Source organism: Nerophis ophidion, linkage group LG16, assembly GCF_033978795.1.
Source record: "Nerophis ophidion isolate RoL-2023_Sa linkage group LG16, RoL_Noph_v1.0, whole genome shotgun sequence".
In the NCBI taxonomy this organism is placed as follows: domain Eukaryota; kingdom Metazoa; phylum Chordata; class Actinopteri; order Syngnathiformes; family Syngnathidae; genus Nerophis; species Nerophis ophidion.
In genome coordinates this window covers 22,218,074-22,236,310 of record NC_084626.1, presented here as the reverse complement: position 1 = coordinate 22,236,310, position 18,237 = coordinate 22,218,074, and the positions used below count along the sequence as shown (strand labels likewise).

Below are 18,237 nucleotides of genomic sequence, written 5' to 3'. Positions count from 1 at the left end.
AATACTCTTAGGAGATGTACATTTGATGACATACATTACTAGAATACTCTTAGGAGATGTACATTTGATGACATACATTACTAGAATAACCTTAGGAGATGTACATTTGATGACATACATTACTAGAATACTCTTAGGAGATGTACATTTGATGACATACATTAGTAGAATACTCTAAGGAGATGTACATTTGATGACATACATTACTAGAATACTCTTAGGAGATGTACATTTGATGACATACATTACTAGAATACTCTTAGGAGATGTACATTTGATGACATACATTACTAGAATAACCTTAGGAGATGTACATTTGATGACATACATTACTAGAATACTCTTAGGAGATGTACATTTGATGACATACATTACTAGAATACCCTAAGGAGATGTGCATTTGATGACATACATTAGTAGAATAACCTTAGGAGATGTACATTTGATGACATACATTACTAGAATACTCTTAGGAGATGTACATTTGATGACATACATTACTAGAATACCCTAAGGAGATGTGCATTTGATGACATACATTAGTAGAATAACCTTAGGAGATGTACATTTGATGACATACATTACTAGAATACTCTTAGGAGATGTACATTTGATGACATACATTACTAGAATACCCTAAGGAGATGTACATTTGATGACATACATTACTAGAATACTCTTAGGAGATGTACATTTGATGACATACATTACTAGAATACTCTTAGGAGATGTACATTTGATGACATACATTAGTAGAATACTCTTAGGAGATGTACATTTGATGACATACATTACTAGAATACTCTTAGGAGATGTACATTTGATGACATACATTACTAGAATACTCTTAGGAGATGTACATTTGATGACATACATTACTAGAATAACCTTAGGAGATGTACATTTGATGACATACATTACTAGAATACTCTTAGGAGATGTACATTTGATGACATACATTAGTAGAATACTCTAAGGAGATGTACATTTGATGACATACATTACTAGAATACTCTTAGGAGATGTACATTTGATGACATACATTAGTAGAATACTCTTAGGAGATGTACATTTGATGACATAGATTACTAGAATACTCTTAGGAGATGTACATTTGATGACATACATTACTAGAATACCCTAAGGAGATGTACATTTGATGACATACATTACTAGAATACCCTAAGGAGATGTACATTTGATGACATACATTACTAGAATACTCTTAGGAGATGTACATTTGATGACATACATTACTAGAATACTCTTAGGAGATGTACATTTGATGACATACATTACTAGAATACTCTTAGGAGATGTACATTTGATGACATACATTAGTAGAATACTCTTAGGAGATGTACATTTGATGACAATCATTACTAGAATACCCTAAGGAGATGTACATTTGATGACATACATTACTAGAATACTCTTAGGAGATGTACATTTGATGACATACATTACTAGAATACCCTAAGGAGATGTACATTTGATGACATACATTACTAGAATACCCTAAGGAGATGTACATTTGATGACATACATTACTAGAATACCCTAAGGAGATGTACATTTGATGACATACATTACTAGAATACCCTAAGGAGATGTACATTTGATGACATACATTACTAGAATACCCTAAGGAGATGTACATTTGATGACATACATTAGTAGAATACTCTTAGGAGATGTACATTTGATGACATACATTACTAGAATACTCTTAGGAGATGTACATTTGATGACATACATTACTAGAATACTCTTAGGAGATGTACATTTGATGACATACATTAGTAGAATACTCTTAGGAGATGTACATTTGATGACATACATTACTAGAATACTCTTAGGAGATGTACATTTGATGACATACATTACTAGAATACCCTTAGGAGATGTACATTTGATGACATACATTAGTAGAATACTCTTAGGAGATGTACATTTGATGACATACATTAGTAGAATACTCTTAGGAGATGTACATTTGATGACATACATTAGTAGAATACTCTTAGGAGATGTACATTTGATGACATACATTACTAGAATACTCTTAGGAGATGTACATTTGATGACATACATTAGTAGAATACTCTTAGGAGATGTACATTTGATGACATACATTACTAGAATATTCTAAGGAGATGTACATTTGATGACATACATTACTAGAATACTCTTAGGAGATGTACATTTGATGACATACATTAGTAGAATACTCTTAGGAGATGTACATTTGATGACATACATTACTAGAATACTCTTAGGAGATGTACATTTGATGACATACATTACTAGAATACTCTTAGGAGATGTACATTTGATGACATACATTACTAGAATACCCTAAGGAGATGTACATTTGATGACATACATTAGTAGAATACTCTTAGGAGATGTACATTTGATGACATACATTAGTAGAATACTCTTAGGAGATGTACATTTGATGACATACATTACTAGAATACCCTAAGGAGATGTACATTTGATGACATACATTACTAGAATATTCTAAGGAGATGTACATTTGATGACATACATTACTAGAATACTCTTAGGAGATGTACATTTGATGACATACATTACTAGAATACCCTAAGGAGATGTACATTTGATGACATACATTACTAGAATATTCTAAGGAGATGTACATTTGATGACATACATTACTAGAATACTCTTAGGAGATGTACATTTGATGACATACATTACTAGAATATTCTAAGGAGATGTACATTTGATGACATACATTAGTAGAATACTCTTAGGAGATGTACATTTGATGACATACATTACTAGAATACTCTTAGGAGATGTACATTTGATGACATACATTACTAGAATACCCTTAGGAGATGTACATTTGATGACATACATTAGTAGAATACTCTTAGGAGATGTACATTTGATGACATACATTAGTAGAATACTCTTAGGAGATGTACATTTGATGACATACATTAGTAGAATACTCTTAGGAGATGTACATTTGATGACATACATTACTAGAATACTCTTAGGAGATGTACATTTGATGACATACATTAGTAGAATACTCTTAGGAGATGTACATTTGATGACATACATTACTAGAATATTCTAAGGAGATGTACATTTGATGACATACATTACTAGAATACTCTTAGGAGATGTACATTTGATGACATACATTACTAGAATACCCTTAGGAGATGTACATTTGATGACATACATTAGTAGAATACTCTTAGGAGATGTACATTTGATGACATACATTACTAGAATACCCTAAGGAGATGTACATTTGATGACATACATTACTAGAATACTCTTAGGAGATGTACATTTGATGACATACATTACTAGAATATTCTAAGGAGATGTACATTTGATGACATACATTACTAGAATACCCTAAGGAGATGTACATTTGATGACATACATTAGTAGAATACTCTTAGGAGATGTACATTTGATGACATACATTACTAGAATACCCTAAGGAGATGTACATTTGATGACATACATTACTAGAATATTCTAAGGAGATGTACATTTGATGACATACATTACTAGAATATTCTAAGGAGATGTACATTTGATGACATACATTACTAGAATACTCTTAGGAGATGTACATTTGATGACATACATTACTAGAATACCCTAAGGAGATGTACATTTGATGACATACATTACTAGAATATTCTAAGGAGATGTACATTTGATGACATACATTACTAGAATACTCTTAGGAGATGTACATTTGATGACATACATTAGTAGAATACTCTTAGGAGATGTACATTTGATGACATACATTACTAGAATATTCTAAGGAGATGTACATTTGATGACATACATTACTAGAATACCCTTAGGAGATGTACATTTGATGACATACATTAGTAGAATACTCTTAGGAGATGTACATTTGATGACATACATTACTAGAATACTCTTAGGAGATGTACATTTGATGACATACATTACTAGAATATTCTAAGGAGATGTACATTTGATGACATACATTACTAGAATACCCTAAGGAGATGTACATTTGATGACATACATTACTAGAATATTCTAAGGAGATGTACATTTGATGACATACATTACTAGAATACCCTAAGGAGATGTACATTTGATGACATACATTACTAGAATATTCTAAGGAGATGTACATTTGATGACATACATTAGTAGAATACTCTTAGGAGATGTACATTTGATGACATACATTACTAGAATACTCTTAGGAGATGTACATTTGATGACATACATTACTAGAATACTCTTAGGAGATGTACATTTGATGACATACATTAGTAGAATACTCTTAGGAGATGTACATTTGATGACATACATTACTAGAATACTCTTAGGAGATGTACATTTGATGACATACATTAGTAGAATACTCTTAGGAGATGTACATTTGATGACATACATTACTAGAATATTCTAAGGAGATGTACATTTGATGACATACATTACTAGAATACTCTTAGGAGATGTACATTTGATGACATACATTACTAGAATACCCTTAGGAGATGTACATTTGATGACATACATTAGTAGAATACTCTTAGGAGATGTACATTTGATGACATACATTACTAGAATACTCTTAGGAGATGTACATTTGATGACATACATTACTAGAATATTCTAAGGAGATGTACATTTGATGACATACATTACTAGAATACCCTAAGGAGATGTACATTTGATGACATACATTACTAGAATACTCTTAGGAGATGTACATTTGATGACTTACATTACTAGAATACTCTTAGGAGATGTACATTTGATGACATACATTACTAGAATACTCTTAGGAGATGTACATTTGATGACATACATTACTAGAATACCCTAAGGAGATGTACATTTGATGACATACATTACTAGAATATTCTAAGGAGATGTACATTTGATGACATACATTACTAGAATATTCTAAGGAGATGTACATTTGATGACATACATTACTAGAATACTCTTAGGAGATGTACATTTGATGACATACATTACTAGAATACCCTAAGGAGATGTACATTTGATGACATACATTACTAGAATATTCTAAGGAGATGTACATTTGATGACATACATTACTAGAATACTCTTAGGAGATGTACATTTGATGACATACATTAGTAGAATACTCTTAGGAGATGTACATTTGATGACATACATTACTAGAATATTCTAAGGAGATGTACATTTGATGACATACATTACTAGAATACCCTTAGGAGATGTACATTTGATGACATACATTAGTAGAATACTCTTAGGAGATGTACATTTGATGACATACATTACTAGAATACTCTTAGGAGATGTACATTTGATGACATACATTACTAGAATATTCTAAGGAGATGTACATTTGATGACATACATTACTAGAATACCCTAAGGAGATGTACATTTGATGACATACATTACTAGAATATTCTAAGGAGATGTACATTTGATGACATACATTACTAGAATACCCTAAGGAGATGTACATTTGATGACATACATTACTAGAATACCCTAAGGAGATGTACATTTGATGACATACATTACTAGAATATTCTAAGGAGATGTACATTTGATGACATACATTACTAGAATATTCTAAGGAGATGTACATTTGATGACATACATTACTAGAATACTCTTAGGAGATGTACATTTGATGACTTACATTACTAGAATACTCTTAGGAGATGTACATTTGATGACATACATTACTAGAATACTCTTAGGAGATGTACATTTGATGACATACATTACTAGAATATTCTAAGGAGATGTACATTTGATGACATACATTACTAGAATACTCTTAGGAGATGTACATTTGATGACATACATTACTAGAATACTCTTAGGAGATGTACATTTGATGACATACATTACTAGAATACCCTAAGGAGATGTACATTTGATGACATACATTACTAGAATACTCTTAGGAGATGTACATTTGATGACATACATTACTAGAATACTCTTAGGAGATGTACATTTGATGACATACATTACTAGAATACTCTTAGGAGATGTACATTTGATGACATACATTACTAGAATATTCTAAGGAGATGTACATTTGATGACATACATTACTAGAATACCCTAAGGAGATGTACATTTGATGACATACATTAGTAGAATACCCTAAGGAGATGTACATTTGATGACATACATTACTAGAATATTCTAAGGAGATGTACATTTGATGACATACATTACTAGAATATTCTAAGGAGATGTACATTTGATAATCCCCCCTTAAATATTTTTCTGCAGCCGGGTTTGATTACAGTACATTTTGTCTACAGTGTTTTACTGTGAAAAAATACTGCAAAAAGCTGTGAAATGCTGGTATAATTGATGATGTATTTAGACTCCCATTGTTTTCTGTTGTTTCTGTAATTCGGGTGTGCCTTCTAATTAAGTTGTTAATAAACAAATACATGGGTGAAGTTTGTAGAAATATGTAAAATACAGTATTACGAATATATACTGTAAGATATTATTTATTGTATCATTTATAATCATTGAAAAACAATTGTAAAGTAATTATGAATGTACTTTACAGTATTTTTGTTGATGATGTAAGAGATTTGTCTGAATGGAATTCAGCAACACTTATGCAATTTATAAATGTATGATTTTCTTAATCTTTCAAGTAGCAGCAACACACTGAAGAGGGAAAAAATCATATTAAAAAAATGTTTTATTTTGGGCCATATTTCAAACACAACAACACACAAAAACAACAACATATCACAACCCGCATGGAAGCATCAACACAAAGTAATTTAATGTAAAGAAAAAAAAAAAAAGTAATAAAAAGGAAATGGACGGAAGAGGGGAGTTGTGTCCTTCAAAGAAGTTACTTTCTCTTCTGAAGTTCCCTGGATAAGATGTCCAACTGGAAGGAGAGACATCTGCCATGAGTCACTCAATTAGAGGCAGCAACTGGACCCCACAAACATGGATTTACATACTTTTCTAAATAAAGGGCACCACTAAAAAACAACAACCCTTATTGTCTTTATTTGAACACCAAATGTTAGTGTAGATGAAACATATGTTTATTATTGTCATTTAGTCCTTCAATAAAATAGACAATTTGTCTTTTAGTAGTAAGTAAACAAACAAAGACTCCTAATTAGTCTGCAGTAACATATTGTGTCATTTATACACCTATTATTTTATACACATTATGAGGGACAAACTGTAAAATTTAATTATTAATCTACTTGTTCATTTACTGTTAGTATCTGCTTATTTTCTGTTTCAACATGTTCTATCTACACTTCTGTTCAAATGTAATAATCACTTATTCTTCTCTTCTTTGATACTTGACATTAGTTTTGGATGATACCACACATTTAGGTATGGATCCGATCCCAAGTAGATACAGGATCATACATTGGTCATATTCAAAGTCCTCATGTGTCCAGGGAAATATTTTCTGACTTTATAAACATAATATGAATTAAAAAAAAAAGGTAGCAACATTTTGTGGGGATGAAAAATATGGATGTAGTCATAGTAGTATTGACTAGATACGCTATTGTAGTCCTACGCTGTGTAGTGAAGCATGTTTAGCTACTCCTCGTCCTGCAGTGATAATAATACTTGTAAGAAACTTACTTTTTTTGTCTACCATGAATTGATGAAGGTGGACCCCGACTTAAACAAGTTGAAAAACTTATTGGGGTGTTACAACACATTTAGTGGTCAATTGTAGGGAATATGTACTGTACTGTGCAATCTACTAATAAAAGTTTCAATCCATCAATCAATCAAAGCCATGGAGGCCAGGATTAGTGATTTAGAAGTAGCTAAAACACTGTGGATGAATGTTAGCCGCTAACTACCTAGCTATGTGTTAAAGCAGCTCTTCCTGAGGGTGTTTCAGTGTTATAACTTCACCTTTATCTTGACTTTTTACACCAAAATGCGTCCATTCTCCCTTTTCTGTCTACACACTGTGTCTGCTTGTAAGTACTCTGTGTGTGTGCGCTGCCATACATGCTCCTCTGCTCCTAAAACCTGCAATGTCAGCATGTGATGACGCGCCAATGTGCCGGGAATGTGTCCTTTTCAAACAGAGTATAGTAGCATCTTTGATTTTCTTAGTACCATGACACTGTACTAGTGTCCCCTCAGACCCTGGTTGTCACCTACAAGAATGGCTTTTAGAAGACCCCTCCTCTGGGGTCTGACGTAGCTGCAGTCTCCTGCCTCGCATAGTTTCATCTCCTCTGACACCTGGGAAAAAACAAGGTATAGAAATGAAACACAATAAACAGCTAGTAAAATGTAGTCTGGTCCTGGTCCCGGTCCTGGTCCTGACCTCTGTCATGCTGAAAGAGTCCAGGTCCCGCTTGCCTCCAGGGTACCAACCATGGGACCAGTGCTGGGCGTTGGACAGCTGAGCTTCAACACATAGAAGCAGCAGCAGAAGTAAAGCCACTCGAGATACGCTCATGATAGTTCTTCTTTGCCTGGGACAAAGAAAGTCTACATGAGTTGTGTTTGTAAGCCTAATTATCATCATCATCATCATCATCATCACATGCGTCTCTGGCAAATATCTTCTCCGTGTGTGCAAACTAACATACAAGCTCTCATTTATATCTCCAGCCATTCAGCAATTCTGTTACAATAAAAGCAGGGATGGTCATTCAGTGAAGTTGGCACATTGTGTAGTTTGTCAGTAGAAACAGAAAATAAGAACAGTCCGGATGCTTCTTTTCCTCTTTGGTCCGGAGGACACCACGTCCACAGTTTCCAAAAACAGTTTTGATATGTGGACTCGTCAGACCACAGAACACTTTTCCACTTTGCTTGAGTCCATCTGAGATGAGCTCAGGCCCAGCAAAACTTGCAGCGTTTCTGGGTGTTGTTGATAAATGTCTTTGGCTTTGCATAGTAGAGCTTTAACTTGCACTTACAGATGTTGCGACCAACTGTAGTTACTGACAGTGGTTTTCTGAAGTGTTCCTGAGGTGATATCTTTTACACACTTATGTGGCTCTTTTTCATGCAGTACCGCCTGAGGGATCAAAAGTCACGGGCATTCAATGTTGGTTAGGTAGGTAAGTCTCTATTGTCATTGCAACAAGTACAACAAAACTTTGTTTTCAGCACAAACCTGTTCAAGATTAGACAAACAAACAGTGTAGAGGGTTGCAGAACAAGAGCGCTGATGGGTCGCCATAAGGCGCCCCGTAAAAGATGGGAAAAAGGTAAATGCTGGGGAAGGATGAGTAAAAAATAGAATTGAGGTCGGAGTGAGAAAAAACCTCCATAGCAAAGCACATATACATACTACAACATACATCTCCAGATATCTAGCAACAGAGGGAAGGTAGTTCAAGGTCAGGGTGGTAAGTCGCAGCTCTCAGGCGCTGACCATCCATTCATCACCCCTACGGGATTTACGTCGAGGGGGTTGGATTTCAGCTTTGCCGCTTATGTGCAGTGATTTCTCCAGATCGTCTGAACATTTTGATGATTTTACGCAGCGTAGACGGTGAAATCCCTAAATTCCTTGCAATAGCTGCTTGAGAAATGTTGTTCTTCAACAAATTGCTCAGGCATTTGTTGACAAAGTGGTGACCCTCGCCCCATCCTTGTTTGTGAATGAGTGAGCATTTCATGGAAGCTGCTTTTATAGCCAATCCTGGCACCCACCTGTTCCCAATTAGCCTGCACACCTGTGGCATGTTCCAAATAAGTGTTTGATGAGCATTCCTCAACTTCCGCACTCTTTTTTGCCACTTGTGCCAGCTTTTTTGAAACATGTTGCAGGCATCAAATTCCAAACGAGCTAATATTTATAGTCCGAGAAATGCGTATATGTTGATAGTGTATTTGAATAAATGTAAGAATCTTCAGTCGTCTGCTCTTATTCAGATGATTTAGTCCTGGCTGAGAAATGAACCAAATAGGATTTTTGCTGCATCTTTTCAAACTTATTTTACGTTTATCGACTTTAAAACGGATATTGAATCTTTAGCTGTAGATATGACATTCGTCTCAAGCATTTAAGTGTGGAAATGAAAACCTTACCTTGGTCTCAACTCTGCTGACTTGACCTAATAAAGTCGTCTCCTTCAGGCTTCTGATGCTCCCGGTCCGTAGATCGCAGACTTTTATTGGACACGTTGTCTCCAAGTGTGATATTTGTAGCCCGCATTCTATTAGGGGGGCCCCTCCCGTCCCCCATGTCCTGCCCAGGTCTGACCCTGGTCTCCTGGCAGAGATGAGCAGTCTGTGGGCTCCGAGGTGAGGAGGTTCCAATGATGCTCTGCAAACATCCCTGAGACCAAGGAGCCAATCAACACTCTAATTCTCACGCTTGTCTTCTTTCATATTTCCTGTGAGCCCTCACTCACGCCATCGTGACCACGGCTCGTTGGAGAGGAACAAACACGGAGGACCCTTGGCCGTCCCACATAGGCAATTTCCCTTCTCCATTATATTGTGTTTCCTGCACCAGCTTGACCAGGTCAGTCTGTGGACCATGTGATTTGTCTCCTAGGAGGACCCACTAAGACTTGGTGACAGTTGTGCCGCTCATTAGAACAAAATAGAGGACCTTCTATCCTTCTATCTATCCTCATTAGAACAAAATAGAGGACCTTCTATCCTCGCTCTACCATGCAAATGCAACAGCAAAGCCGACAATAGAAAAAAAAGTAGGAAATGTTCAAAATTGTGCATTTAAATGAAGGAAATTGATAAATAACGACAGATGCATTTGATTTTTTAGCGTATTTTGTGGACCATAGGGCGCACCGGAGTATAAGGCGCACTGCCGATGAGCGGGTCTAGTCAGACCTATTTTCATACAAAAGGCACACCAGATTATAAAGTGCATTAAAGGAGTCATATTACTATGATGATTATTTTCTCAATCTAAGTCTTCCTTGTGGTCTACATAACATGTCAAAATGCTTCTTTGCTCAAAATGTTTTACACATCATCTTCAACTCACTTTCTGACAGTCTCTTCAGGATGCACCATTTTCTTTACGTGCCTCCACTTTGACAGCGTCTTCTCCCCGTCATCTTTGTTGTAGCGGTGTAGCGTGCAAGGACGGGAGTGGAAGAAGTGTCAAAAGATGCCGCTAACTGTTTTAATGACATTCACACTTTACTTCAATCAATAACGGAGCAGCATCTCCTCATCCGTGGCTCACTAGTGCAACAACAACACCCGAAATGTGTCTCGTGACCGGAACTCTCTAATAACTAAAGTTCCTTGGGTGAATAATGTAAAGTCACTACACCGGTATGTTTTAGTGCTTTCATGGTGAGTTTACTGACAGATATAAGTAAGAACTTTACACTACTTTATATTAGAAAAGGCAACAGTGGAGGATGAAAGTCACAAAACAAGAAGATAGACAAAAAGAAGAAGCTTATCCACTACGGTGTCTCCACCAACTACAAAGGCGGAGACGCGCTAATGTTCAGGACTTATGCAGATCCCAAGTACAGATCATTAGGTACCAGAAGGTAAGAAAAGTTGCTTTTGCATAATATAGTGAAACAAAACAGCAGATAATATGTTTTACCTTATAGACACAGCATAATAATACTCCTATGTTGAAGCACAGTACAATCCATCAAGCGGTGTGGCTTCATAGCTTACCAAAGTCATACTAAAACATTTTGATAGATTTTTGAGCGCCATGTGTAATGTTCTATATTTTCAATGGAACAAATGAAATGTTGGTGTGGTTTACTTGAGTCATGTTGCAGTCTACACGTATCTCTTATGTGTGACTGCCATCATATTGCAGTCTACACGTATCTCTTATGTGTGACTGCCATCATATTACAGTCTACACATATCTCTTATGTGTGACTGCCATCATATTGCAGTCTACACGTATCTCTTATGTGTGACTGCCATCATATTGCAGTCTACACATATCTCTTATGTGTGACTGCCATCATATTGCAGTCTACACGTATCTCTTATGTGTGACTGCCATCATATTACAGTCTACACATATCTCTTATGTGTGACTGCCATCATATTGCAGTCTACACGTATCTCTTATGTGTGACTGCCATCATATTACAGTCTACACATATCTCTTATGTGTGACTGCCATCATATTGCAGTCTACACGTATCTCTTATGTGTGACTGCCATCATATTGCAGTCTACATGTATCTCTTATGTGTGACTGCCATCATATTGCAGTCTACACGTATCTCTTATGTGTGACTGCCATCATATTACAGTCTACACATATCTCTTATGTGTGACTGCCATCATATTGCAGTCTACACGTATCTCTTATGTGTGACTGCCATCATATTGCAGTCTACACATATCTCTTATGTGTGACTGCCATCATATTACAGTCTACACATATCTCTTATGTGTGACTGCCATCATATTGCAGTCTACACGTATCTCTTATGTGTGACTGCCATCATATTGCAGTCTACACATATCTCTTATGTGTGACTGCCATCATATTGCAGTCTACACGTATCTCTTATGTGTGACTGCCATCATATTACAGTCTACACATATCTCTTATGTGTGACTGCCATCATATTGCAGTCTACATGTATCTCTTATGTGTGACTGCCATCATATTGCAGTCTACACGTATCTCTTATGTGTGACTGCCATCATATTGCAGTCTACACGTATCTCTTATGTGTGACTGCCATCATATTGCAGTCTACACGTATCTCTTATGTGTGACTGCCATCATATTGCAGTCTACATGTATCTCTTATGTGTGACTGCCATCATATTGCAGTCTACATGTATCTCTTATGTGTGACTGCCATCATATTGCAGTCTACATGTATCTCTTATGTGTGACTGCCATCATATTGCAGTCTACACGTATCTCTTATGTGTGACTGCCATCATATTGCAGTCTACACGTATCTCTTATGTGTGACTGCCATCATATTGCAGTCTACACGTATCTCTTATGTGTGACTGCCATCATATTGCAGTCTACATGTATCTCTTATGTGTGACTGCCATCATATTGCAGTCGACACATATCTCTTATGTGTGACTGCCATCTTATTACAGTCTACACGTATCTCTTATGTATATAGTCCAGTACAGTAAAGTATATAGTCCAGTACAGTAGGTAAAGTACATAGTCCAGTACAGTTAAGTATACAGTCCAGTACAGTCTATGATCTGGTCTAACAAAGATCTTTTGTTCCTGCAACCAAAGGACATGCATGCTAACACATGCTAGTTAGCATGTATGACCAACACCATGTGTTCTAAAACTCACATCAAATACAACCTATGTGGATACGTGTAGTGTCAGTGCCTATTTCCTTCTCTATATGTGTAGTGTCAGTGCCTATTACCTTCTCTATATGTGTAGTGCCAGTGCCTATTACCTTCTCTACATGTGTAGTGTCAGTGCCTATTACCTTCTCTATATGTGTAGTGTCAGTGCCTATTACCTTCTCTATACGTGTAGTGTCAGTGCCTATTACCTTCTCTATATGTGTAGTGTCAGTGCCTATTACCTTCTCTATATGTGTAGTGTCAGTGCCTATTACCTTCTCTATATGTGTAGTGTCAGTGCCTATTACCTTCTCTATATGTGTAGTGTCAGTGCCTATTACCTTCTCTATATGTGTAGTGTCAGTGCCTATTACCTTCTCTATACGTGTAGTGTCAGTGCCTATTACCTTCTCTATATGTGTAGTGTCAGTGCCTATTACCTTCTCTATATGTGTAGTGTCAGTGCCTATTACCTTCTCTATATGTGTAGTGTCAGTGCCTATTACCTTCTCTATATGTGTAGTGCCAGTGCCTATTACCTTCTCTACATGTGTAGTGTCAGTGCCTATTACCTTCTCTATATGTGTAGTGTCAGTGCCTATTACCTTCTCTATACGTGTAGTGTCAGTGCCTATTACCTTCTCTATATGTGTAGTGTCAGTGCCTATTACCTTCTCTATACGTGTAGTGTCAGTGCCTATTACCTTCTCTATATGTGTAGTGTCAGTGCCTATTACCTTCTCTATACGTGTAGTGTCAGTGCCTATTACCTTCTCTATATGTGTAGTGTCAGTGCCTATTACCTTCTCTATATGTGTAGTGTCAGTGCCTATTACCTTCTCTATATGTGTAGTGTCAGTGCCTATTACCTTCTCTATATGTGTAGTGTCAGTGCCTATTACCTTCTCTATATGTGTAGTGTCAGTGCCTATTACCTTCTCTATATGTGTAGTGTCAGTGCCTATTACCTTCTCTATATGTGTAGTGTCAGTGCCTATTACCTTCTCTATATGTGTAGTGTTAGTGCCTATTACCTTCTCTATATGTGTAGATCCAGACAATCCATCACAACAGTAAAATTCTGCTGACTGAACAGCCATTTTTTCTTTGCTTTACCAAAATTTCTATGGCTGTTTTCATAGTGCTCTACTGTAAATTGAAAAACTGTACCACTTTAATTTTACGGTAAAATTCTTCCGACTGAGCTGCCAGTTTTTTTTTAACTGTAAAATTTACGGTCATTTTTACAGTGCATTACTATCAATAAAAAAAGAAAACGGTGCCACTTTATTTGCTGTAAAATTCTGCCGACTGGGGGGGCCATTTTTTTGTACTGTAAAATAAAAAAGGTAGTTTTTACAGTGCTTCACTGTAATTCTGTAAATGCAAAATAAGTATCACTTTTAACTTACAGTAAAATTCTGGCGACGGAGCTCCCGTTTTTATTTTTGAATTTTACCATAAATTCTAAGGCTGTTTTCACTGTGCGCTACTGTAAAAAAAAAAAAAAAAAATAAATAAACGGACCACTTTTGTTTTTGCCATAAATTTCTGCAGACTTGGCTGCCAGTTGTTTTTTTTTTTTTAGCTTTTTTACAGGGCATTACTGTAAATTGAAAAACTACCACCGTTATTTCTCAAGTCGAATTCTGCTGACTTAGCTGCCAGTTTTTTAGGGTTAAAACGGACTTTGTTTTTTTAATTGTGTTGAATTGTTGTCATGGCTTGAAAAGTAAACAACAACAAAGTCAAACACTGTAAAGTAAAAGAGGAGAAAATGAGGATGACACGCAGACAGAAGAAACAAATCTCAAGCACTTTATTAGTTTTATACAGCTTAGAAAGGCCATCAGGCATCATATAATTACATATAATTGTATTTTATATATAATTACATACACACATATTCAAATGTTGAATAAGAAAAACAGCGGCAACTGAACATCGTCAAATGAAAACAAGGAAAGAAGGGAATACTTTAAGACAATTTCAGCAACATTTCCAAATGGTCCCGTTACATTTTTTTCTCCTTGGAGACAAAAAAGGTCAGTAAAATATGCGAGGCTGCAGACAGGAAGGAAGTATAAATAAGTCTATGTACAAAAGGAGCACAGGACCAAGGACAAGTCTCGCACTTTTCCTTCTTCCTCACTCACACTTCTGCAAACTAAGGAGAGGAAGTGCTATCATGGGATGGAGGAAGTGCAGTGGGAATGAAAGGTTCCACCTTTAAGACTCAAGAGGTTCCATCCTTAAGACTTGAAAGGTTCCACCTTTAAGACTTGAAAGGTTCCACCTTTAAGACTTGAAAGGTTCCACCTTTAAGACTTGAAAGGTTCCACCTTTAAGACTTGAAAGGTTCCACCTTTAAGACTTGAAAGGTTCCACCTTTAAGACTTGAGAGGTTCCATCCTTAAGACTTGAAAGGTTCCACCTTTAAGACTTGAAAGGTTCCATCCTTAAGACTTGAAAGGTTCCACCTTTAAGACTTGAAAGGTTCCACCTTTAAGACTTGAAAGGTTCCACCTTTAAGACTTGAAAGGTTCCACCTTTAAGACTTGAAAGGTTCCACCTTTAAGACTTGAGAGGTTCCACCTTTAAGACTTGAGAGGTTCCATCCTTAAGACTTGAAAGGTTCCACCTTTAAGACTTGAAAGGTTCCACCTTTAAGACTTGAAAAGTTCCACCTTTAAGACTTGAAAGGTTCCACCTTTAAGACTTGAAAGGTTCCACCTTTAAGACTTGAAAGGTTCCACCTTTAAGACTTGAAAGGTTCCACCTTTAAGACTTGAGAGGTTCCATCCTTAAGACTTGAAAGGTTCCACCTTTAAGACTTGAAAGGTTCCACCTTAAAGACTTGAAAGGTTCCACCTTTAAGACTTGAAAGGTTCCACCTTTAAGACTGCCAGCACCCAGCTCCCTTTTCAAACAAACAAGCTTGAAGAAATCAGCGAGGCACTTTTCTTTTTTCAGCTGAGGACATAAGCCAGCTTGGCACACAAAAGGTGACTCCCACTTGGCGGAGGAAAGTCAGGGCAAAGAAAAGTCTCCAACTGGAGGAGACAAAATGTCTCGGGCACTTGTGAAGCTTTAAGGGGGAAAACGCCTGAAATGATGGAAGAAATGTGCGAAAAGAAGCTTGAGTAGAATTCCCCAAATCCAGTATCAGTCATGTGTACGGTAGCCCAATTTGTCACGTTTCATGTGTCGGGTAAACCATCCATTTAAGGGGCCAGATGGCAGTAGAGTGTTGAATAACGTCAAATTTGCCATTCCAACTGTGACCACGGCACCGGTTGCTATGTAAGGTGACTCTTTCCATCATTTTCAGCAGACTGCATTGCAAAATGATGAACCTCCGTCTCCCGTGAAATCCACCCAGGAAGTGGGCTGTACAAACTTTTCCTTACCGTACTCATGAAGGGTCTTTTTACTTTTGGTGCAAATAGTGCAGAAACAAATCAATTCCCCCAATCCAGTATCAATCATGTCACGTTTCATGTGTCAGGTGAACTATCCACTTAAGCGGCCACATGGCAGTAGAGTGTTGAATAATGTCAAATGAGCCATTCCAACTGTGACCACGGCACCGGTTGCTATGGAGAGTGACTCTTTCCATCATTTTCAGCATTCCTTCCCTTCCTGTACTTATAAAGGGCGTTTTACTTTGGCAGGAAGAAACCCACACTGATGACGTTTTGTTGAAAAGTGTCACGTCATCAGTTTTGTTGAAGTGTGGTTCAGAGTTGGACAAATGAGTGAGGGTGTAGTTGTGAATAATGACAGGAAAAGGTGGAGGAGCTCTGCAAGGCACAGAGGATTGTCCTGCTGAGCACAGCAGCCGGGTCACACATCAGCAACCATCAGGACAATCCTACATTGAGGGCCTTCTGACTTGTGACAGAAAGGCTTTTGGGGGCGGAGAGGAATTCTCCTGCAAAGATCACAGCGGCTGCCATCATTGACGGGTGGGGGGGTGGAGGGTCTGGGGGTGTGGTCACAAACACAGCAAGCGTGTGGGGGGGTGGAGGGTCTGGGGGTGTGGTCACAAACACAGCAAGCGTAGTTCAAGTGAGTACCGTAGTTTTCCGCACTATAAGCCGCTACTTATTTGTTCCCAAGCTTTGAACCCTGCGGCTTACACAAAGGTGCAGCTAATCAAGGGATTGTTTTTTGCTAGCTGCTAAATTATGGGATGGATTCAAACAAAGCCCTAAATAGGAGTGCCAGAAGAAATGGATTTTGGAATGAATCCTGATTCTTATGTGGAACAATTGTTAATTCATGGAAACAAATCATATATCCATTTAAAGATAAGCTCCAGCATCTTCCGCGACTCCTGTGCAGCCGCTCAGACAAAGCATACAGTTGATTGACATCTGCTGAACACATTTAAGTGTTGTATACTCCTCCTCTTGTCTTAGTTCTATTTGACTTGATTACATGTCTGGCTTGTATTTCATTAAACTAAAACTTGTTTTTTGGGGGGTTTGTTTTTTTTGCCTGTTGTTCACATCACCAAGAGAGACAAGAAGACATTTCTTTTTTTTAGTAGGAGTTTAAAGCTGATAAAATAATACGTAGAAGATGTAAATAACCTGGTAGTCTTCAAAACCCTCCATCAACCTTTTATAGACACACTGCAAGTATACATTTATATACATATGTTTATATGTACATATGTGTGTGTATATATATATACACACACACATATGTGCTCCCATATACATATATGTATATATGTACATATATATGTACATATGTGTATATATACAAATATATATTCACATACGTACACATATTTATATATATATATATATATATATATATATATACACACAGCAAGTATACATATATACATGTATATATAGGTACATATATATTTATAAACACATATGTATATATGTACATTCATAT

The 18,237-nt window shown here is 36.7% G+C and overlaps 1 protein-coding gene across 3 annotated transcripts in view; it reads right to left on the bottom strand.

Annotated features, from left to right (window-relative positions):
* Positions 1-6,724: 6,724 nt before the first annotated feature.
* ptpra (protein tyrosine phosphatase receptor type A) overlaps positions 6,725-18,237 on the bottom strand; it is a 127,067-nt gene continuing 115,554 nt past the window's right edge. For 2 of the 3 annotated variants that reach the window (XM_061874664.1, XM_061874665.1), the window contains 3 exons: positions 8,375-8,525; positions 8,206-8,289; positions 6,725-6,940 (listed from right to left, as the gene is read on the bottom strand). In XM_061874664.1, the coding sequence (XP_061730648.1) occupies positions 6,902-6,940; positions 8,206-8,289; positions 8,375-8,525 (274 nt within the window). In that variant the 3' untranslated portion in view covers positions 6,725-6,901. Of the gene's footprint in view, positions 6,941-8,205; positions 8,290-8,374; positions 8,526-10,095; positions 10,638-18,237 lie in introns of those variants that run through there. The other variant, XM_061874668.1, reaches the window with a different exon arrangement.